General features: G+C 43.0%; 1 protein-coding gene across 1 annotated transcript in view; it reads left to right on the top strand.

Moving 5' to 3' along the window:
* Positions 1-27,144, top strand: part of LOC144697119 (A disintegrin and metalloproteinase with thrombospondin motifs 19-like) — a 538,939-nt gene that overhangs the window by 191,408 nt on the left and 320,387 nt on the right. The window contains exon 10 of the mRNA XM_078568954.1: positions 23,568-23,718. Coding sequence (XP_078425080.1) covers positions 23,568-23,718 — 151 coding nt within the window. The remainder of the gene's footprint in view (positions 1-23,567; positions 23,719-27,144) is intronic.

Below are 27,144 nucleotides of genomic sequence, written 5' to 3'. Positions count from 1 at the left end.
CCATGATTAAATCTGCCTCCACCTCACTCTCAGGCAGTGCATTCAAAAACGCCTAGACATGAAGATGCCTGGAGAACTGGGACCATCTGTTTTGGAGGTAGGGCTGTATGGACTGAATCATCAGGATAATCCTCACTCGAAAGACTCCTTCGTGTCGGACTGCAAGTGACTAATTTCAGAACAGCACCAGGCCAGGGAGTAAATAGTTTGGCTGCTTTGACCCATGTAATAGGCATGTTATGAGATGAGAAACATGTGAGAAAGAGGAAAAGTAATTTTGTACTCTGACCCTGGTCTTCAACAAGATTGAGATGCCCACATTGATCAGATGGATCAATATGATGAGTGCCCTTTAGTAAATAGTGGCGGTTTGACCGTCTTCCCAGGGAGGTTCTCTGGATAAAGGCTTTCTGAACTTCTAGCTCCATCTTCTCAAGAGATAACAGTAGGAATACTCAAGCAACAAAAACATTTTTTAATCTAATGGACAAAATCCCTCACAACTATTTTCAGTTCTAAGCTTCCAGTAAAACTATGAAAACAGCCTAACTGAGATTAGCTGCATGGTATCATACCTATAATTCTGTTGTGTTGCTTGCTAAGTATTAGGAATTATATATTATATTCAAGAAAATAATTTTAAAATGATAACTGTGTGATGGAACTAAGCTATTTGATATTAGATAGCCACCCTCATTATCTAACAGCATATGCAGTGTATCATGAAGATTATTTCAGCACTCATACTTGAGGATTATCTTTCTCAGTCACTCATAAAAGGAAATGCTCTCAACATTATGGTTATACTGCGGCAATGTAACCAGATGCTTGATTAGATGCTGCACCATTTGGAACTGCCACAGAAAGATATTTAGATACATTAACTTTAGGATTTTTAAAATTATTTTATGGGGTGTGGACATCGCTGGCTAGGCCAGCATTTATTGATAGCAGGAAGTTCTTTTTCCATTCAGAAGGGAGTAAATACTTGGATGGAGTGGCGGGGTGTGAAAACCTTGGAATCATTTAAAGATAATTATATACAGCAAAGGGGATTGTAGTGTTATTTTGAATGAATGAATTAAAATGAGTGACCAGCTTTCCTCATCTGTAAATATCTTGAGTGACATAATGAGGGCAGTCCGTCCCTTTGCCCTCTTCTCACCCTGCAAGTCAATTGCATATTACCTGTCAAGGTAGCAAAACAGCTTTGCTGTTGGTTGATTTGTACCTGAGCGCCCAATTGTTGGTAGCACTCTGAATGAAGATCACAAGGCGCATATTGATTTAACTATTTTAGATAATTCGTTTGTGAAGTAATTCCACAGGGTGAGTCAATACAGTGACAGACATTAGTTTTAAACAGGGAAGTCTGGGAATATCCCATTCTCCTTTACAAATAGTACCTCCCTGAGAGATTTAATATTTCAGGTTAAGTATTTTTAGCAGTAGAATGGATTCTGGATGCCAAGAATTAATTGACATCACACTCGGTATATTGAAGAATTAAATCTAAAATGTGAACCGGATCCCAATGGTAATGTCAGGTGTTTGTCTTCCAGAAGCTAGGTTTTTGATTAAGTTTTGAAATCCTAGTAATGGAATCTATTGTAATAATTATTCAAAATTCTTCTAACATCTGACTTTGCTGGTGGATATTGCAGCTGCAGTGGCCTCTCAATAGTGGGAAAAAATTAAACAAGTGTTTTCATAGTCTGTGACAACCAATCTGTTCATTGACTCTCACCACCAAGTGTTGGGTGAACACATCTGGAGAGCAGATGCTTGAAAGACCTCTTGAAGAGATACAGTGGAGTATAATAGATTGGAGTCGAAACTTCTGACTCTCTCCAGTATGTCCATCCTCTATTTCAATGCTCGTAAGTCCATCAGTAGAGAGACAATAATACAATAGTCAAATTTATCAGCAGGGAGGAAAAGAGTCTTTTACTTTTGTAAGGATGCTTGCAAGATTGGAAAGTGTAGTGAACAGAACTGGTAAAGTTTTCTTGGCTGCAGGTGGTAACAGTAGGACGTTTGATATAACTAGTTGTCCTGTATTTTTTTTGTGCCATGCATGATCTGTAAAGAATGTAAAGAATACATTCGACTAATACTTTCAGCATTTCATATATGCTAAGTTAAAAAAAGTAATAAATGCTAACCAACAGCTTTATTTAAAAAAAAAGCTGAACCCCCCACCAAGAAAAAAATAGGCTGACAGCTCAAAAACAGCCATGCGTATTGGCATTATAACACACAAAGCCAAGGAATGAGACTAGAAATGCATGGAACAAGCTATTAGGAAGGCAAATGGCATGTTGGCCTTCATTGCAAGGGGATTGGAGTAGAGAAAAAAAGAAGTCTTTCTACAATTTTACAGGGCTTTGGTGAGACCACATCTAGATTATCGGGTGCAGTTTTGATCTCCATGGCCTGAATTTTCAGCGTGTTGTGCAAAGGTGATTGCCGCACCTGGAAGCAGATGTGGAATCCGCTCCCACCCGCAATCAGCAATTAACTGCCAGCCAGCAAGAAACGCACGCTGAGTGGGGATCCACACTGCCGGTGGGGACGGGAAGAAGGCGGGTGCTGGAAACAGGAAGGAAGTGGGCAGGACATTTAAATGCTGCTCCCTGCAGGCTGGAAGTCTGCGTCTAGCGCCTCAGGGAGCTGATTTGCAGTGGGGAATTTTTTTGGTCTCTGTTACAGATTTGAAGTGCTTCTCCAGTGTGAAAGATGGCAGCGATGCCCGGATCCCATGCTGCCAGGTGTGACGGAATGCATGGATCCAGTCTGCCACCCCCGCCCCGTTTTTCGGATTAGTGCCTGAGGGTATTACTGGAGGCAGTAAATGACCGTAAATGACCTGCTGCCAAAGGACGGCAAGAGGAGGCCACCTCACATCACGAGGAAGGCCTGAATGGAGGTGGCAGGCCTGGCTAACAGCTATGACATAGTACGCAGAACCTGGATCCAGTGCCGGGAATGGTTCAATGACCTTCTACGCTCTGTCGGGGTGAGTACTGATTCCAGTTGGAACCTTGGGTAGATGTCCTTGTGAGTGGCAGCACCTGTTGGTGCTCAAGGGTGTGATATGCAGTGCGCAATGCGACATGTCATGTGCCTTGATAGACCATGGTTGGCATGGCGATCAGGGTGATCCCCGGCAATGTGTCGGGCAACTGTTCCTGCGTCTTTGGGGTTGCGGAGGCTGCAATTTGGCAGCATGTTGGGGGGATGAATGGAAGCATTTTTTTTCCCTTACAGGAGAAAAGGAGTCATAATTCAGTGGAGCGAGGATGGATGATGGGTGGGGGGATACCAAACCTACTCATCCTCATTCATGCAGAGGAGCAGGCTTTGAAAATGGCCTGCGAGCATGCAGCCAGATCCATAGGTCGCAGAGGGGCGGGGCGTCGCTGAGGGTAAGAGCCCAATGGAAAGGGATGAGATTGGTGTAGGGTCTGACAGATGTGAGGCTGTGGTTGTAAGATTGACATGTGAGATGCCATTTTCCCTGTTTCTCGTCCATTCAAAAAGTATTTACTCAGTCAGATGTCCATTCTAATGAGAAAGCACACCAAGTGCACTCTGACTTTGTAATGATGGTCGATGGTGACATTTCTGCTTCCGCCTTCAGATGGCTCATCATCACGACTGCAAAAGGACCCTGAGGACCCCCCCCCACTTGACCCCCTAGGAGGAACAGCTGCCAGATGCACCCACGTCACATCCTCTCTCTACACCATGCACCGGCGCAGTTACAGGAATGATGGTGGATATATGCATTTCGGAGCAGATGGTACCGCACGCTGATGAAGGCACATCACACTCATTGAGGAGCTGGCAGAGGCAGAGAGCCCACAGGGCGCTGGCAGTCGGGGGATTGCTGGAGACCAGGACGATGCTGAGTCCAAGGCAGGTGGTGGATGTCCAGCGGGATGCGTGGGAAGATCTGGCAGAGATCCCTGAGGGTCTGCGTGCCAAGGCGCCTGTCTTGGAGGAGTCCATGCAGACCATGAGCAATGTGTTGACCCAAAGCTCAGAACGCACAGCCTCCTCCATAGAGAGAGTGGCGACTCTCATGGTGAGGCAGATTCAGGAACTCAATCAGGGGTTTCTGGGGTTGCGTTCAGACCTGCAAGCCTACATTCTGGCAGTGACCTCAGTAGGTCACGGCCAATGTGAGAGGTGGATGAGGCACCTTGTGACTCTGCTAGCTGTCCATCCATCTATGGTGAGCAGGGAAGTTCAAACCAACCTCAAGTTGGCATACGAGCAGCAGCTCACATCTGCGGGCTCCTCTCAGGGCGCTCTGAATGATGGCAGCAGCTTCACCATCCCTCTGACAATGACTGTCGCATCTGAGGAGACCACAGTGACTGAGGAGTACCCAACCATTGCAATGGATTCTCTCACTGATGGGGTCTGCACAGGCTCTGCTGACCAGAGGACGGCCGCCAAGGTTATCAAGGCCCTCGGCATCAGAGTCAGCAGCCTGCCTCCAATCCAGCTGTCAGTGAGGGCAGCGGGCACCAAGAAGTAGCACTTGCAAATGGAACTTTAAGTTACTTTGATCACATAAGGGGTTGTCACAGGTGATTTATGTTTTCTTGGCACGTGTTTACTGGTTCATTTGTGTATTTATCTTCATTGTAAAATGTCTCATTATGTGCAATGGTCTTAGTATGCTTCATGCATTTGATAGGGAAGAGGGCTGGTGACACAGAGGAAGGGCTGCAAATTTATTTCAGAGGCCAGACCTTGACTTAAGGGACTGCCTCGTCAGGAAAGATCAGTAAAGTAGCATACCCTTCGCCATCTACGTGACTCCTTGCTTTGGATGTCTAGCTGAAAGACCTCTGGATCAAAGCCCCCCATAGGGATCCTGCTCATCACCCTGGGGCTCCTCCGGCTCCTCCTCAGACCCAGCACTGGAGTCATCCTCTGCTGCCTGTGGAGCAGAATCGCTGTCTTCATTCTCCAATGGGTCTCCCCTTGACAGAGCCAGATTGTGCAATGTGCAACACACAACAACATTAAGGGAAATGTGCTCTGGAGGATCTTGAAGTGATCCCCTAAGCGGTCTAGGCAGTGGAACCTCAGCTTGAGTAAGCCTATGGTCCTCTCAATTATTGCCCTTGTGGAGGCATGACTGCGACTATAGCTCTCCTTGACTTCTGTCCTTGGGTATTTCAGTGGTGCCATGAGCCACCTTTTCAGCAGATAGCCTCTGTCCCACAGGAGCCAATCATCCGAGCAAGCTGGAGCAATGAAGGGCCTTGGCATCTGGGACTGACGGACAATGTAGGCATCATGACAGCTTCTTGGATACCTGGCACAGACCTGCAATATCTGAGTCTTGTGGTCACACACAATCTATATGTTAAGGCAGGGGAAGCCCTTCCTATTGATAAAGGCACAAGGGTCTTCCGCTGGCACCTTTATGGGCACATGGGTACAGCCAATGGCTCCCTGGATGCGGGGAAATCCTGAAATGCAGCGAAGCCTCTGGCTTGCTCAGCTTCGCTGGCTTCATCAGTCTGGAAGCGAATGAAGCTACCTGACCCTTCGGAACAAAGCATCAATGACCAGCTTGATGCAGCTGTGGGCTGCCGATTGTGTGACATAACATGGATCTCTCAGTGATCCCTGGAAAGAACCTGAGGCGTAAAAGTTCTGGACCACTGTAACCTTAAGAGCCACTGGCATTGGGTGGCCACCTACAGAGTTGGAGGCGATCTCTGGACTAATCATCTCACATATGGAAGTGGCAGTCTCCCTGGAGAGTCGGAGCCTTCTTCGGCACTGAACCTCAGACATGTCCAGGTAGCAGGAGTGCTGCCTGTAGACTCTGCTTGCTGGATAATGACGCCTTCTCCCGACCCTTCTGTCTTGCAATTCCTGCTGGCCCTGCATTCCTTCTGGCTGCGCCCCTCGATCCATGGGTCCCACTATGGGACACTACCTGTGGGCAGAAAGTCTTCTCACCCTTCTGGGGTTCTCATCCTCTTCTGAGGAGGTCCCTCCAGCAGAGTAAACAATTTCCATTTTTGTACTGATGTTTCCAAAGGTTTCTGCACTGAAGGGGCTTATTGGCAGAAGGCCTCTGCAAATGATAAGAAATCAGAGAATTCTCCTGAACAGCACAAAAATGCCAGAAACTATCTATAAACCAGATCCAAACTACATGCAGCCAAACTCCTAACTACTCACCTTTGCATCTGCCTGTGGGCCTTTTACCAAATCCCAGATGTAGAATCCATGAAAAGCGTAAAGGCCGCCTAGCCGAGTGGCCCATGTGCCGAGCGTAAAAGTGCACAGGCCACGTAAAATCGCAGTCAGTTGCCCTTTAAATTATCTCAATGGGCCCTTTAATTGTTGGCGGGTGGGCTTCCAACTTCCACGCACACCCGCCGATCGAAATATCGTGAGGTGGTGCACACGCCCCATTTCACGAATGATCAGGACTGCTGCCCGTGCGCTCCGCAAGTGCAAAACTTTGGCCTATGTTTAAGGAAGGATATACTTGCATTAGGGATGGTGCAGCAAAGATTTACTAAATTGTTTCCTGGGATGAAAGGGTTGTCCTATGCTGAGAGGATGAGTGAATTGGGCGTATATTCTCTGGAGTTTAGAAAAAGGAGAGGTGGTCTCATTGAAACATACATGATTCTAAAGGGGCTTGATAAGGTGCTTCCTGAGAGATTATTTCCACTGGTTAGGGAGGTTAAAACATGGGGTTGAAGTCTCAAGATAAGGGGCCGATTATTTAGGACTCAGATAAGGCTTGTGAATCTGAAATTCCCCACCCCAGAGGGTTGTGGATGCTCCATTATTGAATATATTTAAGATTGGGATATACAGATTTTTGGGACCTCACAGAAACAAGAGATATGGGGAGTGGGTGGAAATGTTGTGTTCAAACCCAAGATTGGCCATAATCGTTTTGAATGACGCAGCAGTTTTGATGGCAATATGGTCTACTCTTGCTTTGATTTCTTGTTCTTGTGGAACACATGCTTAGCATGTATAAGTGTCAGGTACACCCAACATTTTACTATTTAATTGCAGAGAAAAGAAATAGAAGTACAAAAATGCAATATTTGTAGCAGTGGTGAATAAAAAAAAACTTTCGGAAAATGATCATGCCGAAGGTGTGAGGTACATTGAAGTGGAATTTGGAAACATGCCCTACCCTGGTTAGTTTTGATTTTGATAGGTTGTTTGGTGCTTTTTCCAGTAATTCTGGAGCTTAATGTAATTCTTTCTTTCAAGTCTAGGATACTTTAAAGGTTACAGATCCTTTGAATGAGGTAATAACAGATGTAGGGACCTCGGTGTGACATTACAAAGTCAAGTTACTTTCACTAATCTAATCCTAGATGCAACATTTGAGCTAAAAGCTTTTGCAACAGACACCCACAATAATCCTAAACTGCATCATGTTCTACGTTTGCAACATAAAATTGATTTCATATATCTGCCCCAATTCTGGTTCCGATGGCAACTTAGAAGCAGGTCGGAGGATATTGGATTGAGCACATGCTGATTTAACGAATAAGGATTTTTATTTCTAAGTGGGGATAAGGGTGAGATGCTTGTCATCTTCTACCTTGTACTGTTGGTGGGTGAGGCTGCTTGTTGTCAGCTTGTGCTCAGAATGGGCAGATAAATGGCAGATTGAATTTAATACAGAGAATTGTGGGGTGATGCTTGTTGGCAGAAGGGATAGGGAGAGGCAATAAAGACTTAAAGGCACAGTTCCAAAGAGTGTGCCGGGACAGAGGACCTGGGGGTTTATGTGTACAGATCTTTAAAAATGACAGGACAGATTGAAAGAATGGTTAGCAAGACAAATGGGATCTTTGGCTTCATAAATAATGGTATTGAGTACAAAAGCAGGGAAGTTATCCTGAACCTTTGTAACACTCTGGTTAGGCCACAACTTAGAATATTGTATTCAGTTTTGGTCACCACATTTTAGGAAAGATGTGAGGGTTCTTGAGATGGTGCAGAGGTGATTCATCATCCAGGGATGCAGGATTTTAGCTACAAGGTTGAGTTGTGTCTTATATTGCAATATCTGAGCATTTTGTTATATTATCCTTTCTGATGGGGAATTGTAAATAAATTTTTCAATAATGGCTGCCTGGAGTTGAGCATGTGTTAGTCTTACTCCATGCAATACACAACAGAAAAGTTAGCGATGAGGAGGAGATGGAATTCGTTTTTACACTGCATTTGCGACGTTGAGGACTAACATTGTGACATACTTTTTAGAACTTCTAAAGATGATTCTGAGGAAGTTTGAATGATTTGACAGATTGCTGTGTGTACATATTGTATTCAGGTAGGTAGAGAATCAGCAAGGTACTTAATTGAAAAAATGGCACTGAAGACATTGAGGACAATGGGAGAATTGAACCCTAACAAAGAGGACTGGTGTAATTACAAGTGTAGTATAAATGGTTAACAGATGGGATATGACAATGTATGATGTAGATAATGATGCATCACTGACATCAGTCAGTCATGTGTCAGACTTTGTGTCTCTGCGAGAGAGAGAGGTTGGAACACCATGTTCAATTGCAACATGCCTATTCTGTAACCTGTTTAGATGTATTACCGATTTAACAAGTGTTAAGCAGAGTATGACTACAGTCTGTCTAGTAATCTAGTACCTTGCCTGGAGTCCACAGATAAGAAGGTCCATCTCAGACCATGGTGGTAGCAGTGGAGACATCGATGTAAAAAATACATCAATGTTATAGAAGGAATCACAGAGTGAAGGAAAACTCAATAGCAGCTCATACTTACACATTGACGGAAGGAGGAAACAAACTGGAGAGAGGTAGCTATGACCATACCTGGTAAGCAGCCCTTGTGGGCCTGCAGAGAGGCCAGAAGTGAGAATGAAGGATACAACATTTCCTTCGATATCAAGCAGCATTGGGCCTTCACACTAAAGAACAGGAGCATCAAGTCCCACCCCCGCTTAAACCAGCTTATATTTCACCCCTCTTCTATTTTTACTTAGTTCTGTTGAAGGGTCATTCGGACTCGAAACGTTAACTGTGTTCCTCTCCGCAGATGCTGCCAGACTTGCTGAGTTTTTCCAAGTATTTTTGTTTTTGTTTTGGAGCATCAAGTCAGTTTGTTTCTTTATGCTGTAGGTCCAATAGCAGACAGTGTTCTCCTGCGGCAGGGGTTGGCAGAGTTGACTGCAGACTTTGACACCATTCTCAAAGCCTTTGATGATTATTTTTGTCCGCCACAGAGCCTCACTTTAGATCAAATGGATCAATACATGAAGTCAAACTCAGAGAAGGAAACTAGGCCATAATATGGTACGACTCCGAGGCTTTGCATGACTCTGTTGACTGGGTAGGGCCACAGGCAGCGGCCACCCATACAAAAGCTCACCATACTAGGCAAAAGGACAGGAAACTCCACATCTGCAATCATTTTGAGATACTTACTTTGTGGTGCAAAGAACCAACATAGGCACCAGGACTGCCCAGCAGGGGGCGCGGAATACTTCCAGTGCAGTGAAACTGGGCATTTCAAGCATTTCTGTAAATCTAACAACTTTAATTGAAGTAGAAGACAAGAAAGTATTTATGAAACACACTCCATCCAAGAAATTGGAAATAAAGGTAAGGACAAAATTACAGAGATAAAAGACAATGAACAGCCAACATTTTGTAAGACTAGAACAGTGCCTTATGCACAGTTAGAAGCGGTAAGTAAAAAGCTGAATAGATTAGAAAGAATAGGGGCAATTAAGAAGGTGCAGAGCGGAGAATGGGCCATTATAGTAGTTCAAAAAGCAGACAGGTCCATTCCGATTTGTGGAGATTATAAGCAAACAGTAAATAAGGTGACCAAGAATGATACTTACCTGCTGCTTACCAGTGAGGATTTGTTTTCTAATTTAGTTAATAGAAAGGCATTCAGTAAGATAGGTTTATCAAATGCATATTTGTAATTTGAATTAACTGACAAGAGCAATGAATTACTTACCATTCATACACTCAAAGGGTTGTACCAGTACAAAAGGTTAACATTTTCAGTGTCTACTGCTCCCACAGTGTTCCAAAGTGTCATGGTTTAGGTACTAAATGGGATGAAAGGAGTGTGCTACTTCTTAGATGACATTCTAATTAGCAGTAAAAGAGAGAAAGGACACATTGTAAGGTTGAACGAAGTCTAGGATCGACTTCAGGAGTATGGCATCAAAGCTAAAACACACCAAGTGTTGCTTCATAACAAAAACAAAAATACCTGGAAAAACTCAGCAGGTCTGGCAGCATCTACGGACAGGAGCACAGTTAACGTTTCGAGTCCGAATGGCCCTTCAACAGAACTAAGTAAAAATAGAAGAGAGGTGAAATATAAGCTAGTTTAAGGGGGGGTGGGACAAGTAGAGCTGGATAGAGGGCCAGTGATAGGTGGAGATAACCAAAAGATGTCACAGACAAAAGGACAAAAAGGTGTTGAAGGTGGTGATATTATCTGAGGAATGTGCTAATTAAGGGTAGAAAGCAGGACAAGCAAGGTACAGATAGCCTTGGTGGGGTGAAGGAATCAAAAAAGGCTAAAAGGTAGAGATAAAACAATCGATGGAAAAACATTTAAAAAAACGGAAGTAGGTGGGAAAAGAAAAATCTATATAAATTATTGGAAAAAAAACAAGGCGGGGGTATCGGAAAGGGGGTGGGGATGGAGGAGAGAGTTCATGATCTAAAATTGTTGAACTCAATATTCAGTCCGGAAGGCTGTAAAGTGCCGAGGTGCTGTTCCTCCAATTTGCGTTGAGCTTCACTGGAACAATGCAGCAAGCCAAGGACGGACATGTGGGCATGAGAGCAGGATGGAGTGTTGAAATGGCAAGCGACAGGGAGGTCTGGGTAATGGACAGACCGAAGGTGTTCTGCAAAGTGGTCACCCAGTCTGCGTTTGGTCTCTCCAATGTAGAGGAAACCGCATTGGGAGCAGCGAATGCAGTAGATTAAATTGAGGGAAGTGCAAGTGAAATGCTGCTTCACTTGAAATGAGTGTTTGGGCCCTTGGACGGTGAGGAGAGGGGAAGTAAAGGGGCAGGTGTTGCACCTTCTGCGGTTGCATGGGTATGCTGCCAGACCTGCTGAGCTTTTCCAGGTATTTTTGTTTCTGTTTTGGATTTCCAGCATCTGTAGTTTTTTGCTTTTATCTATGTGTTGTGAAGTGTAGTATAGCTGGGTCACTAAATAGATGGTGAAGGTATCCATCCAACACAGAAGCCTGAGGGATTGACTGAAGACTTTGAAAGTAAAAATACCAGTGAACCAAGAAGAACTTGGAACATTCATAGGGATTGTTGTGTACCATTCTCAGCTCACCCCTGACTTAGCAAACACATTCACTCCGCTGTGTTAACTGCTCAAAGGTGGAATTGGTTGGGTGTGGTCTGTGGAGCAGCAGAAAGCATTTGAAGAAGTGAAGGAAGTACTGACTTAGTGATGCTGTTTTGACTCTCAATGATCCCAAAAAACAACTGATTTTAAAATGTGATGATTCCTCACCATAGGAGTTAGGTGTTTCCTCACATAACGAAAGATGGTGTGGAGAAGCCTGCTCCATATGCTTTACGTACTTTAGGGCATCAGTTGACATTGAGTTGGCATGGGGAGATGAGGGTGAGCGTTAGAGTGACTAAAATCTTCTAAAACAACTGGGACCAAGTTCCAGAGACCAAGACGGGTCTTCTAACCAGCCCCCCTTCAGCACTCGCCTCACCCCCATTTCCTCCTAGCATCTCAAGCTACCTGCCTCATTAAGCGAAAATCCAGGCCTATGATTCTAAGTAAAACTCATCACCATTCTAACACCACTTCCTATTATCTTTCAAATGTTTGGGAATTCCGGAAGTACAGAAATTGAAATAGTCAAAGGAAGACAATTTGGGAATTCACCCAGGGAAATAATCTACTTGTCTCAAAAGGTTGCTGCACTAGTCTTGAAGAAAATCAATCTTCACATACGACAATAGTCAGACATACTCCAGGATGTTCCTTTGAGGAAAATAAAACATTTTTAAAGCCAATGTTCTAATAGATTGCTTGTGATGCAGACTTTTGGAGCAAACAGCAATGAAGCACATCAGCAACTGAATCTCTGGCATCATCAGTACATTGTAAATTTTTTCTGCCTCAACGCCTTACACAATTAAAAGAGGGAGAAAATAACATTGTCCAGTCATATTGATATGATTGGTTCAAGCAGCCTGCAGTCCCGTTTTTCCAACTGATCTTAGTAATTTGGCAGCCTCCAGTCCCAACTTGCAACTGGTCAGCTTGGTTCCTAGCAATCCAAGTGAAAAAGTTACTTTTCGACATGTAAAACATTAACAAGCTGATGGGTTGTTAAATGTGTTGAATTGATGCCTGCAGCTTGACAGGCATGTAAAATGCTTTGGTTAACTATGGGCAGAATTTTGACCTTGGTGTGCGGGATCGGGGGGGGGTGGTTGGGAAGCCTACCGCCGCCCGCGATCCACCGTGCACTGCGATTTCACGCCGGCAGGCCAATTAAGGCCCGCCAAGTGTGAGACGCGAACGGCAGCGCTGAACGCTACCTGTGCGGGCGAGGGGGAGGTGTGCAAGCCGTCCTAGCGCACACTTCACGTATGCATGCGAAAGAGCGCTGAATAATCTCCCAGAGGCATGGAACCTCAGGGAGTGAAGAAAATATTGAAAACATTATTGAACATGAGAAAAATTTAATAAAACATGTCCCTTCGTGTGACTCTGTCACATGAGCAGGGACATGTTTTTAATTAAAGATTAAAGTTTTTGTTTCATTGGTATTTGCTTTTGGAAACCTCATCCTGCCCGTGGATGAGGTTTCCAAAAAAAATGTAAAGGCCACTTGGTCTTTTTGCCCGCCAACCATTCGGTTAAATGGGCAGTGAAAAATTCAGGACAATTGATAACTTAATGGCCTTAATAGGCCTTTTAATTGTCGATGGGCATGCTGCCGTCTCCGGCACATGCCCGCCGACCGAACTATCGCATGACTATGCGTTGACGTTGGCACGCTCGGCCGATGTTAATGCGCATCATTTCATGCTCAGTCGGGTCGGGCGCGCACTCACCCGCCAAGCTAAAAATTCTGGCCTATGAAGTCTTCTGCTGACCAGCGAGATCATTAGAGTGTAGGTACAGCCAGTACCTCGAGCAGTTGCCTCGGTACATTACAGCTGTGATTGCATAACCAGCTACATGTGTACTGCAGATTGTTGAGCGGATAGGAGAGAAAGGTAAAGCAACAATTACAACAAAATTGCTATTAGGTGCAAAAAGGAAAACTTGTATTTGCATAGCACCTTTAACAACCACCTGATGTTTCAAAACACCAATTAAGTGCTTTTAAAGTGTAGTCACTATTGTAATGTAGGAAATGCAGCAGCCAACTTGTGCACAGTGTGCTGCCACCGACAGCAATTTTAATCAGCTGTAATATCAGTCATCTAATGAAATGACAGAACAGGCTCATGCAGCTGAATGGCCTGCTCCTGTTCATATGTTGCTAGATGGCAAAACACTATGTTGGAACTAATCTGTTGCTAGAAGAGTGCTTTAATCCCAGTTTTATTTGAGCAAATGCATCAGCGACATCTGCATTTCATTACTTGTAATGGGGCTTGGTTGGATAATGTCCTACCATGTCCAAAATTATAAATAACAAATGCTGGAAAGCTTGATTGGATTTGCAAATCAACAGGCTGGATTTAATGCTTCCCCCACCAATGGGTTAAAAGGCAGGAGGGGCAATTAAACCAGTGGCAGGGTAGGTTAAGTGGGCAATTGATGGCCACTTACGGGCCTCAACTCACAACCGTCAGCTTTAAACCGGAGGCAGGAGAGGCCCATGCCAAGTGGCCAGCCGAGTAGGTCTCCCTGAAAGGGTTGGTAGTGGACAGGGAGCCCCTCCTTAAGCACCCCTGTGCCCATCAAAGGCATGCGGCTTTTATGTCTTGAGTCTGAGTTCACTAGTCAGGTAAACTTGAATTGCACGCCATCATGTACACTTGTTAGTTGATACTATCAATAACGGCGCGTGTACACTTGTTAGTTGATACTCACTGTCAATAACGGAGAGAGACCGACATAAGAACAAACTGTGATTGTTTATTGCAACTGAAGACAGAGCACTAAATCCTTGCATGCTCCCACAAAACACCTTCAGCTCTAGACTTACAGTGATTGGTCAGCACTGTCACATGGCTAGTCCACTGGCATTCTCTTAAAGGTACATGGTAATACACCTTACCACAGTCACTTAGGTTGCCATCCCCCTTTGGTCTCTCAAACATCAGAACCCTACCTCCTTGTCTCCCTCACTGGGGCCTGCCAGGTTGACATCTGGCGAGACACCCAAACACTCATCAGTTCCTATTCATCGCTGCACACCTTCTGGCCAGTAGGGCTGGAGAGCTGCTGACCTCTAATTGGCTGGCAACTCTGAGGCGGGACTTCCTGTCCCTGAGGTTTGAAGGCGGGGGGGATGAACCCCGCCTTCAGCCTATTAACGGCCAACTGGCCATTAAATAGTTGCAGGATAGCTATTGTTCCCCTTGGCAGGCTCCCCTCCCGCTGACATTTTAGCCGGGTGGGGGACTGGGAATCTGGCTCAGCGTATCATTCAGCCTAACCTCCAGCTTGGACTCTGAATCTGACATTGTGTATTGCACTGCATCTTTGAAGTGATGACGACGTAGCGTTATACGTTTAGGATGGAAAGCAACACACTATTTTTGTGTTATTCAAGGATGAATGAACTGAAGGCCCCCTATTCATTGGTATGGTTAATTCTATTTAGTGATAACTTAGTGAATACTTAGAGGAGAATTCTGCGAGTGTGTTAGTTTTAATTACAATCTCAAAATTTGCATATATGAAAGCAGCACATTGTCACAATTTACTACCTGGCCACTAGGCATAGAACTGAATTGTCAGTGGACTGCTGGTTTAGTTCAGCAATGAGAGTCAACAACATTATCAAGTTAAAAGCCCACCATTTCTGCTCTATAAGATTTAGGAACTGTCAGTTACAAACTTTTGGCTTGTTATTACCACGAAGTCTGCTAAAGACCAGGATGTAGTGAAGCTGGAAGAAGATTTAAAGTTTCTCTCCTGTTTCCCCTCATGCCCTCTCAGACCTTATCTTGTCCAAGAGATCCACCTCCTGCTCCTTCGATTCTGTTTCCACTAAACAGCTGAACACCTTACTTTCCTTTGTTTTTCTCCATGTTAGCCAACATTGTTAACGATTCTTTGTCGTTAGCTGCTGTGTGTGTGTCTCTCTCTCTCTCCTTTAAATCTGCCATTGTCAACACTCTACACAAAAATCAAGCCTTGACCCCATGATCCTTGCAAACTACTGCCCCAACCTCCCTTTCCTCTCCAAAGTCCTTGAACGTGCTGTCACCTCCCAAATCTGTGCTCATCTTTCCCAGAACTTGAGGTTTGAATTCCTTCAATCAGGTTTCACAATACCAAAACAGCCCTTATTAAAGTCACAAATGACATCCTATATGACTAACAATTATCCCTCCTCATTTCCTTGACCTGTCCGCATGCTTTAACAGGGTTGACCACATCAACACATTTCCTTGCTGTTCAAAAACAGAATACTGCAGATGCTGGAAATGAGCACCCCATCCGTGGTCAACACATCCTGGGGTGGGGCTTGAACCCAAAGCTTCTGGTTCAGAGGTAGGGCACTACCTACTGAACCACAGACCTCCCTCTTTTTCTTTTGCAATGCTCCTTAAAAATCTTTCCTTTGACCAAGTTTTTGACCATCTGTCCGAACATCACCTTATGTGCTTTAATGCTCCTGCGAAGTGTCTTTACATTAAAGGCATAATATAAACATAAATCATAAATTATTAAGAAAAGCTCAGTCCTACTTGTTACTATTATCATCTTCACTGTCACTGAAAAGCCCACAATTAACAACGATTGATGGATTCTTGATGATTTAGTACCTCATGAATGTGGTTGATTTATTTGATGAGATCACAAGGTTGTTGGCTCAGTAGATATTCATTTTGATTAAGAAGTTAAATGTGCTGCAACTAATACAAGGTTGAGAGCATGAAGTGGCTGGCATGCATTCAGTGTAGATGTCTCATCTCCTACTAAGTGCTGCAACTCAAACTCCTTTGTGACATCCCTGTGCGCTTGTGCATTTAGACTGCTTGATGCCCTTATGAGTGTCAGTTTGCAGTGAGTAGACTTACCCTGGCACTTACCCAGTAGGAGCGCAGCAAATCATTCGTCCTCTTGCAACACTGTTGGGCATTTCTGCTGGGCCCCACGGGCACTAACCTCTGCTGCGACCTCTGCCCAGGTCGCCGTGGTCAGACAGGAGCATGCCTCCTGCTGCCATCCTAGGGAAACAGCACTGGCCACCTTTTGTGGACTGCTTGGAGCAGAGTCTCCAGAAAGGCTTTGCTGAACCTTGGGGTCACACATTGCTTTCTTTTCTGGGACTTCCTGGTCTCGGCAGAATCTGGAGCTCCTGGCCTGCAGTGAGTGAATGGCTGTCTGGTTGCGCTTAAAATACAGCACCCAGACCTTCGAGCCCATAAGGTAACAGTAGGGATGGAGGCTACTTGCTCTCCCCACAACAAAATTTTCCATGTTCCACATGGATGCCTAGGTAATCCGCTGAACAGTGCAAGATAGCGCATGGCCAGCCATCCCACCCCCTCAGGGGAAATCACTCCAACTTGCGTGCCCGCCACTGAACTTAGACTTCAGAATGGAAGATTCCTCCTGTTAACTCTGTTTCTGTCTCTACAGATCCTGCCTAACCTGCTGAATATTTCTAGAATTTTGTGTTTTTAGTTCAGGCTTACAGCATCTGTCGTATTTTCCTTTTGTCTGATAACATGGTATTGCTTATAGAAGGCCACAGACCAGAGGAGAGCTGCTAGGATGGTATAAAGCCTTAGGGCTATAATTCTTGGTGAAGATTTCACAAAAATCAAGGACAAGCTTCTTTTTAAATTAGCAGACATCCTAATTAAGTTGCCGGATTTATCCATGGTTTGAGGAAGAAAAAGATGAAACATCTTCCTTGACTCAGTGAAGCTGTTTTTCAGAATTAGTAGGCCATGAACATTAATCATAGTCCAACTCACAAGACCATAACAGTCAATATAGACATATTTGTTCTCTTTATCTTCTTGTTCATTATAAACATTGTCTTTCAACCATGTAAAGATCACAGATAAATAGCTATGTGAATAAAATTGTCTTCACAATAAAAATGGAGTTCATTAACTTCTGGCAAGGAGACTTTAGCAGTTTATTTAATAGCTGGGAATAGCAATAACTGCCCTGTTACATAAACCTTTGCTTCAACTAATATATACAAGTTTAATCAGGTTACAGACTGTAGTAAAGCATATTCAAATTCATAAATATATTTGTGTTGTGTATGTGTAGCCTAAAATATTCCTGAGGATAACTTTTGGCAATTAAAGAAGTTTGGATGTTGATAATTGCTACAAACTAGGGTATATTGAGTTGACATATAATGATGATCCTGAATTATTAGAATATGTCCTATTTAAGGGAGCAAATGAAATTCAGCATTTAAATAAACATTTGCTCAAACTCACAGTTAAATTTCACTTAAGCGCCACATCTAGATATTTTAATATTCTAGGTCAGATCAACCCTGAAGTAAGGCAGAATAGGCTACCACTAATGATTGTTGGTGTGTGGTCTAATTGCTCTTGACATTACACAAATTACTCAATGGTCCATAAAAGTCAATTCTGTGCTTTAGAGCATTCAATCTTAGAAGATTAGTCAAAAATAATTTTGCAGATGACTGATTGACATGCCTATGGCAAAGTAATTGTCACCAGAACACTGGTATGTGAATGGAAACATTAGTTTAATTGACTCATCCATCGACTCAACAGGAGACTATATCAGGCAATTCGACTAGAACATAAAAAAGGCCAATTGCTTAACTGCATTTCTGAGTCATATGTATTGCCCCTTCCTTAAAACTTTTCTTCAAAAAATAGAATTTTGCTTCTTTTAAACTCAGGAACTGACAACAGAATTTGGCTGTGCGATCCCCATTTACATTATTGCCATTACCATTGAGGATCTTTAAAATGTAATACAAAAGTATGTGATTCTCAGGAGTCACAAATTCAATTGCTATAAGCCAGAATTTGCTGTCAAAGACAAAGTGTGTAAATGATGGAGCCAATCTCAGGTGAACAGCAGATGTATGGCTCAATGTGAATGCCATAAGTCGCTGTCTGAGTTGCGCTGCTCTGCTATAAGCTTTGCGAAAACAGCATTTAGCTGTCTGCCTCGCTATTTACATGCATTGAATGTCATGAAGGCACTGTACTTGCAGTAGATATGAGCTAATCCACCTCACATAATTAATAATGGTAAGTGCTCTTCTAATGGTCTGATAGTTGTTAACTAAGCCAATCAACTTCTCTGGCAATAAAAAAATAACTATGAAAAGTGAGATTTTTAAAAAATTCATTTAGGGGATGTAGGCTTCGCTGGCTGGGCCAGCAATTATCGCCCATCCCTAGTTGCCCTTGAGAAGGTGGTGGTGAGCTGCTTTCATGAATCGCTGCAGTCCATGTGGTGTAGGTACATCCACAGTCCTTTTAGGAAGGGAGTTCCAAGGTTTTGATCCAGTAACAGTGAAAGAATGGCGATATATTTCCAAGTCAGGATGGTGAGTGACTTGGAGGGGAACTTCCAGGTGGTGGCGTTCTCATGTATCTGCTGCCCTTGTCCTTCTAGGTGGTAGGGGTCATGGGTTTGCAAGGTGCTGTCTAAGACGTCTTGGTGAATTCCTGCAGTGCATTTTGTAGATGGTACACACTGCTGCTGCTGTGCGTCAGTGGTAGAGGGAGTGAATGTTTGTGGATGGGGTACCAATCAAGCGGACTGCTTTGTCCTGGACGGTGTCAAGCTTCTTCAGTGTTGTGGGAGCTGCACTCATCAAGGCAAGTGGGGAGTATCCCATCACACTCCTGACTTGTGCCTTGTAGGTGGTGGACAGGCGTTGGGGAGTCAGGAGGTGAGTTACTCGTCACAGGATTCCTAGCTTCTGACTTGCTCCTTATATTATACAGTATTTATATGGCTAGTCCAGTTCAGTTTCTGGTCAGTGGTAACCCCCAGGAAGTTGATAGTGGAGGATTCAGTGATGATAATGCCATTGAACATCAAGGGGCAATGGTTGGATTCTCTCTTGTTGGAGATGGTCATTGCCTGACACTTTTGTGGCATGAATGTTACTTGCTATTTGTCAGCCCAAGCCTGGATATTTTCCAGGTCTTGCTGCATTTGGACATGGACTGCTTCAGTATCTGAGGAGTCGTGAATGGTGCTGAACATTGTGCAATCACCAGCGAACATCCCCACTTCTGACCTTATGCTGGAAGTAAGATCATTGATGAAGCAGCTGAAGATGGTTGGGCTGAGGGCACTACCCTGAAGAACTCCTCCAGTAACACCCTGGAGCTGAGAGGACTGACCTCCAACGACCACAACCAGTGGAGAGTTTTCCCCCTGATTCCCATTGACTCCAGTTTTGCTAGGGCTCCTTGATGCCACACTCAGTCAAATGCTGCCTTGATGTCAAGGGCAGTCACTCTCACCTCACACTGGGAGCTCAGCTCTTTTGTCCACCTTTGAACCAAGGCTGTAATGAGATCAGGAGCTGAGTGGCCCTGGCGGAACCCAAACTGGGCATCAGTGAGCAGGTTATTGCTAAGCAAGTGCTGCTTGATAGCACTGTTGATGATCCCTTCCATTACTTTACTGATGATCGAGAGTAGACTGATAGGGCAATAGGACTCAGTCAGCTCAGTCAGTGATGGTGCTACTGAGCCACTCTTGGTGGTGGACATTGAAGTCCCCCACCCAGAATACATTCTGTGCCTTTGTCACCCTCAGTGCTTACTCCAAGTGATGTTCAACGTGGAGGAACACTGGGAGGGCGATATGTGGTAATCAGCAGGAGGTTTCTTTGCCCATGTTTGACCTGATGCCATGAGACTTCATGGGGTCCGGAGTAGATGTTGAAGACTACCAGGGCAACTCCCTCCCAACCGTATCCCACCTCTGCTGGGTCCATCCTGCCAGTGAGACAGGACATACCCAGGGATGGTGATGGTGGTATCTGGGGCAGTATCTGTAAGGTATGATTCCGTGAGGCTGACTATGTCAGGCTGTTGCTTGACTAGTCTGTGAGACAGCTCTCCAAATTTTGGCACTAGCCCCCAGATGTTAGTAAGGAGGACTTTGCAGGGTCGACAGGGCTGTGATTGCCTAGGTCAATGCCGAGGGTCCGCCCAGTTTCATTTCTTTTTTGTGACTTTGTAGCAGTTTGATACAACTGAGTGGCTTGTTGGGCCATTTCAGAGGGCATTTAACAGTCAACCACATTGCTGTGGGTCTGGAGTCGCATGTAGGCAATGACGACAGATTTTCTTCCCTGTAGGACATTAGTGAACTAGATGGGTTTTTTCAAAAATCAATAATGGTTTTAAGGTCCAGATTCCAGATTTTTATTGAATTCAAATTCCACCATCTGCCATGGTGGGATTCAAACCCAGGTCCCCAGAGCATTACCCTGGGTCTCTGGATTATTAGTCTAGCGACAATACCACTATACCATTCCCTCCCCTGGATGCTGGAAATATGAAATAAAAACAGAAAATGCTGAAAAAACTCAGCAAGTCTGGCCTTGCATTACCAAAGCACTGTCCTGTGATACAAGTTTGTAAATAAGTTAAACTCGGAGGACTTGCTAGGAGCCAATCTCGTTTGAAATGTATTTTAGCAGTGGGAGAAGGAGTGACGTGGTGGACAGGAAAGGTCTTGTTAAAGTGGAGCTTGCATTGTTGTTGAGGGAACCAGGCGTGAGACCAGGCAGATGGAGGACTTCCCTCTTTACGTTCCTTCCTATTGCTGTCCTATGGCCCTTTGACTCATCGGCACATGCCAGGCTGCCTGCCTCACCAGATCTTTGCTGCTACTATCATCTCTGGATCATCCACCATCATTTGCCCAGGAACCCACCCCAAATGCAACATGCGTGCCACCCTGATTGGATTCCTTCCCCAAATCAGAACTCATTGCCTGGCAGCAGAAAATGTGACACGTGGCCTTCAATGACTCACTACCCCACCATGGTACATTATACCATTCACCACCTCCAACCCAAAAAGACAGAAGAAACAAAGAGAAAGAAGCAGAAAAGAAAAGAGAAGAAAAAGGCAAAACAGGAAGCAACAGGAAACAAGATAAAGAAAAGAGCCAAGGTACAGAGAAAGAAGCGGGACTGGTAAGAGGGAGAAGCAATAATACAACAATTATAGATAAGAGAGCATTTCTGCTGACTGACTGTGGCCAACATGTGTGAAAAAGCAACGGAAAAGGAAACGAATGAACCTAACATTTTGTCAAACATATTACTATTGAAAAGAGTTAGAATTTTAAAAATATGACAAGTAGCTAATCACAATAAAAGAATTAATCATATTTCTTAATGTTACAAACTAACTGTGCTTCATTGGTCTGTCAGTTCAACAATTGATTATTCAAGATTATAATAGGACCAGAATGAAGTTAGATATGTTTATTAAGTAAAGACAAAGTGCCATGTTTCTTTATATACTTTTACTCATTGGTGCAATGCACTACCTGCTTTAAGTGCTTTAATGGAAGGCACTTGGAAATCCACCCTGTGATTGTTGCTGTCATTCCTCTTTCAGTTTAGAGGGCAGCATGCCCCAGGTTGTGAATCACATTGCGCCCACTATCCATCCCACTTCTAGACCATGGCCCTTTCATCACTTCTACGCTTCAGTGATTAAATGCAAAGTAACAACTCAGTCAAGAACTAACTTTACTCAATTAATAAGAGTGAGTTCAATCTGTAGCCTAAGAGGGCATTGAAGCCCACTTTCAGGATAGCATAGCGTTACATAGAGTAATGTCAGACCATACAGATCACAATAACTGTTTTTAGAAATTACATCGCTTTTTAAAATTTCATTTCATAAGGTCAAGCAGTAGTATAAAAATGACTGTAGAAAATATACGCCATTAAAAAAAAGTTAAGTTAATGGTCAGAATTGCCCTCCGAAGGGGCAAATTGAATCTAACTTTTTTCATTTCCCCACCTCCATATTAAACTTATAGATTTTTGATAGCAATCTCCCTTTGAATTATCTTTTTCTGAGTAGGAGATATGTGAAATACAGAACTGACTTGATTTCTAAGTACAATCAGTTGTTGCAAACATTGGTAGTATAGTATTAAAGCTCTTAAGATTATAAAAGGGATTGGCAAATTTGAGATATGCAAATTTGTACTTTAGGGAAAATATTCAAATGCTAAGGGACTTTTGTCAAAAATGAGCAAATTGGAGTAAGGAAAGACATTCAGGTAAAAGCTTTTTACACAGAGGGTAACAAATATGTAGAATAAGTTACCATAACGTTACTAAAATGGTTCAAGAGGCAATTCGATCTGTTTCTACAGAGAGAAGGAATTGAGGGATATGAAGAAAAGACAGGTAAGTAGGGTTGAAGGATGGACATAGTTTGTGTAATGGCATACCGTGGATGTCAGAATATAAATCAACCTTTGAAGCATCAAAAAAATCCCTCCACTTACATGCCAAGCATAAATGTGAACTGCTAGTCTGGGTGTGGGTGGTCGCCATTTTGAAATGCCATCAGTAACCGATGCAAAGAGTGAGCATGCCTTAAGCTCTCACGCATTTTCACAACTCAGCCCATATCGCCTACTTGATCCCTTGCGCCCAGTTACAAGGTACCGGTAAGTAAAACATACATTTGCAGGGTGAAACATTGAGGCTGATTACTAATGTGAGTTGACTTACACACTGAGTATATGAAAAACATGACATTTGGGGCTTGATTACACAAGGTCAACTTATAGGCCACGATTTACGGTAATGGTCTTTTAGTATTTCCAAAAGTATGCCTAGGTTCTTAGGTTAGAATCACAACAATTAGGTCAATTGTTCTTAGGTTAGAATCACAACAATTAGGTCAATTGTTCTTGTTTATTTTTAAGTGCATTTCATTTAGTAACTCATAACATTTTAAAAGCCTTTTTTTCCTTAATTATCATAAGTTTTGCAAATGGAATCATGCTGATTTAAATGTTTTACAAGGTAAATTGAACGATCCTGGATCCTCTTATGCAAGTTGGAAAAAGGACAACGGCACTAGAGATACAATTCTCCAAACCATGCTCCCTTCATGTGCAGCTGCCCAATGGGTGCTCTGTCCCTGTGAATTTATCTATATATCTTTTCAATGTTTCAGTGCTGTTTGATCCAAGTGTTGTAGAATCGTGGGGTTGAAATCATAACACTCCTGCTGCAAATTTCTTTACATTTAGAAAAACTGGAACAGGACAAAATGAACAGCATTTGTTTGTTATAACTTGTGAATTTACATGTATTGGCAGGTCAAAGGTCAGTAATTGTTTACTGCACACAGATCCTCAAAGCCTCAATTCAGTGATGTTGTCTTCCAAGTTGCCAGGAATGATCTACACAGCAGATGAGCAATGTCAGATTCTGTTTGGTCCTACAGCTTCATTCTGCAAGGAGATGCAGGTAATTTTTGTCTTGTTAGACAAGTATAAAGTCCTGTCATACGTCCATTATGCTGGCTTCTATCCATTGTTTTCTGCAGAGCATAGAACCAGCATCGCTTGAGTCCCTGAGTTAGATTAAGTTATATAATGTCTTAAATTGTTATACTTAATTTGATATATTGTTATACTTAATATTATTGGAGGATATAAAAAGTGGGCAGATAGACAACAGTTGTAGTTCAGTGTGGAAAAATGTGAAGTCCATTTTGGGAAAGAGAACAATGAAAGAAAATGTGCCCTAAATGTTAAGATTCTTAACAAAATGGGGAAAGAGAAAGAGTGGGAGGTGTAGGACATGGATAGATTTTTATTTTGGGTGGAAATTGGATGTCTGGGGCCCAAAATGCCTGCACCTCCACCCAACCTCCTGAAATGTGAGGCCACATTATTATTTCACAATGCTAAGCTCCATCCACGTCTAGTGGAAATGGCGTAGAGGCCAGTTGATGCGAGTGGAAAATCAGGAGGAGGGGTCAGGCTCTCGCCAGGTCCCAACTGAATGGTATTTGGCAAGATCAGCGAGGAAAAGGACAATTGGGAGCAATGACTGTCAGAAAGGGGAGACTCAAGGTATCCTTTGGGGTCACAAGATTTCCACACAAAGATAATTTTTTTCCACCCTGCCTTGGTCTCTTCTGGGCACTCTGAGGTTTGCTGCCACGGTTGCAGAGTACAAGCTTAATGTTAGTGCAAAGTGGTGTTGGCTTTGCACCAACAATAAACTGTAATTCAAGTAATACCTGAAATAAGTCTGAAGAAGAAACTGGATTCTTCAAGTAGAAAGAGCTTCTATTTATAAGGTATCCCATAATAATTCACAGCTAATATACTTTTGAAGAATAGTCACTGATGTAATGTAAGGAAACATAACAGCTAAATTATGAACAGCAAAGTCCCACAAACAGCAATGAAACAAATGTGTTGATTTAGTTATATTGATTCAGGAATAAGTGTTTTCCAGGACATTGGGGAAATCCCCTACTCTTCTTCAACTGAACCGAATAATTGTAATGATTGTATATTAATTGTATTTAATTGTATGCAGGTAGTGGGCATTAAGTGGGATTCACTTGTGCTCCTATAAATAGGAACGGACTGAAATTGATTATTGAGTTAGGCGGTATGTTTGCAATATGTGTCTCTGTAATGCTTATAAAAGTGTGTAAAGATTAGCTCTAGTCCACTCCTTCACTGCCTGGCTTTATAGAATGTAAAACTGGTGCAGTGCTTGAACTCATGGCTTTCTGCCACAGAGGCAACAGTACTACATATACTACAGGCAATATGCTAGGAGTTGCTTTACATTTCATTATTAATGGGCACACACATAGTGGAAAATATAAAATCACTTGTTAGCTGCATTGTTGTGTTCGGAGATCTGTCTGTGGCTCAGTTGGAGCACTCCTACCTCGGAGTCAGGTGCCTCCTGGTTCAAGTCCCACTGCAGGATTTGTTGGCTACAGGAGAACACAGCCACTGGTGCATGCAAGCCAATTTCTCTTGGTACTGGTCCCTAGCCTGGATAAATGGGGAGGGTTAGGAAGGGCTTCAGGCTGATCAAAAAATGATAGTAGATATGAATGTTGCTGAAGAGCCAACATGTGGTGACCCCAGGTAACGTGAGAAAAACTAAAGCGAACAGCATTGAATGGTTAAAATTTATTTGTAAGGAATCCAGCTGTGAAGTTAAAAGGACATTTTACATAAAAAGACACAAATGTTTATGTAACTTGCAGAATTTCAATATACTAGGCTGAGGGATTTATTGGAAACATTTTGTTGTGTGCGTATTTAAGCAAAATGAGCAGCATAGGCCTTATAATATATTAGAACAGTTATCAGTTACTTGTTAGGAAACAGAGACAGTTTAAGCAAGTTATATTTGTATTTGTGGGTGTTAGGAATGAGTTTTCATTTTAAAGTTTAAGTTTGATTTGTATTTCTGTATCTGTGTGTTAAGAAAAGGTCAAGTTGAGTTTTAGTTTCACTTTAAAAGGTGAAACCTGAGATTTGGCTTCATTTTTGAGGGGGACAGCAGGTCTAAAGCTATTTGTATACCTGCATTTCTAATGAGTTTTACAATTCCTGAAGAGAAGCTAAAGCAAACACAAGAGTAGAAAAAACTGTGCTGTTGCCTAGCAACAGGGGTCTAGATAGGCAAGACACACACACACTAAAGAGAAAACAATTTGAGTTCAGTTGTTGACAATAGCTGCCAGAGAGAGACTGGAGCAAAGGGACAGATAGCAGGTTCCAAACTAAAAAAGAGTCCCTAAAACCCAGGGGAGTGGAAAAGGAAAAAGTCCTAAGAAGACTTTCTAGTCAAAGGAAGACAGGAGCCTGGAAAAGATCCTGTTTAGTGAAGTTAAGAGTGAGAAGCAGAGGAAGACTCCAAGCTTAAAGGAAGAAAAGCTGCAGGAAGCAGATTTAAAGCAATATAAAGGCTTGTGAGTAGTCAGAAGATCCGAAGAGACAGTTGAAGATCTGTAACTCTTTGCTATGGGCATGTGAAGCAGTGGTGTACTGTTGACAGCTGAGTCAGTGAGAGTGCATGGAAGAAAGCTTGAATGTACGTGGTGACCCAGGGGAGAGGAATATCAGAAGGAGAGTTAGAAACCCTGGACCCTTGAGGAAGGCATTTAAGAGAAAGTGTCTGTTTGGGATAAGATTTCAAAATGAGTTCTTGGAGAGTAGAGATTGGAAACCCTCGTGTGAAAGATGGAGTGCAGTGAGACTGGCTGGCCCACGGTGTTCAAGCGTCTGGGGGTAGTTGAGGAGAGAGCCATAGCATCTGTCACTTGGTTTCAGAGTGTGGTGTGTCTGACCACAGTTCGCCTATTGGGTTACATGGACTGTGTACTTCCTATGAACATTAGAGTATAAGATAGCTTTTGTAACTTGTGTTATCCTTTCAAATCTCTATATATCTGTAAAGGTATAGTTGTGGGCGAAGGAGTAATGTAATATAGTTATCTTTTCTTATTTAATAAATGTTTTATTCTTTTGTTAAAAGTTCATCAGCTGACTCCTGTGACTCTGTTCAGTGGCCACTCTCCACGTATCTAAACAAAAAATAAAAGTTAGGATCTGTCAAGCTGGGTTCCACCCTGGGATGAGATTTGCCCAGTAATAACATCAGCTGGGATTGTAACATACTTAAACATTAACAAGGGTATGCTTCAGATAATTTTTTTTAATTTAAAAAGTATGCGATTATAAGAATTTTATTCTTAGCTTGATATTAATAATGGATAAATGCTAGAGTCTGTTTGAAATTTAGAATTGTCTTAGTCTGATTGAGAGAAGTAAACCTGAACAGCTGTGGGTTAATGAAAGGGAAGCCACACTTAACAAATTTACGAGAATCTTGTGAGGTGGTTACTAA

This window comes from Cetorhinus maximus, chromosome 2 (genome assembly GCF_964194155.1).
Source record: "Cetorhinus maximus chromosome 2, sCetMax3.hap1.1, whole genome shotgun sequence".
NCBI classification, from domain to species: Eukaryota; Metazoa; Chordata; class Chondrichthyes; order Lamniformes; family Cetorhinidae; genus Cetorhinus; species Cetorhinus maximus.
Note: the sequence above shows the minus strand (reverse complement) of the source record. Positions and strands in the feature narration are given on the sequence as shown.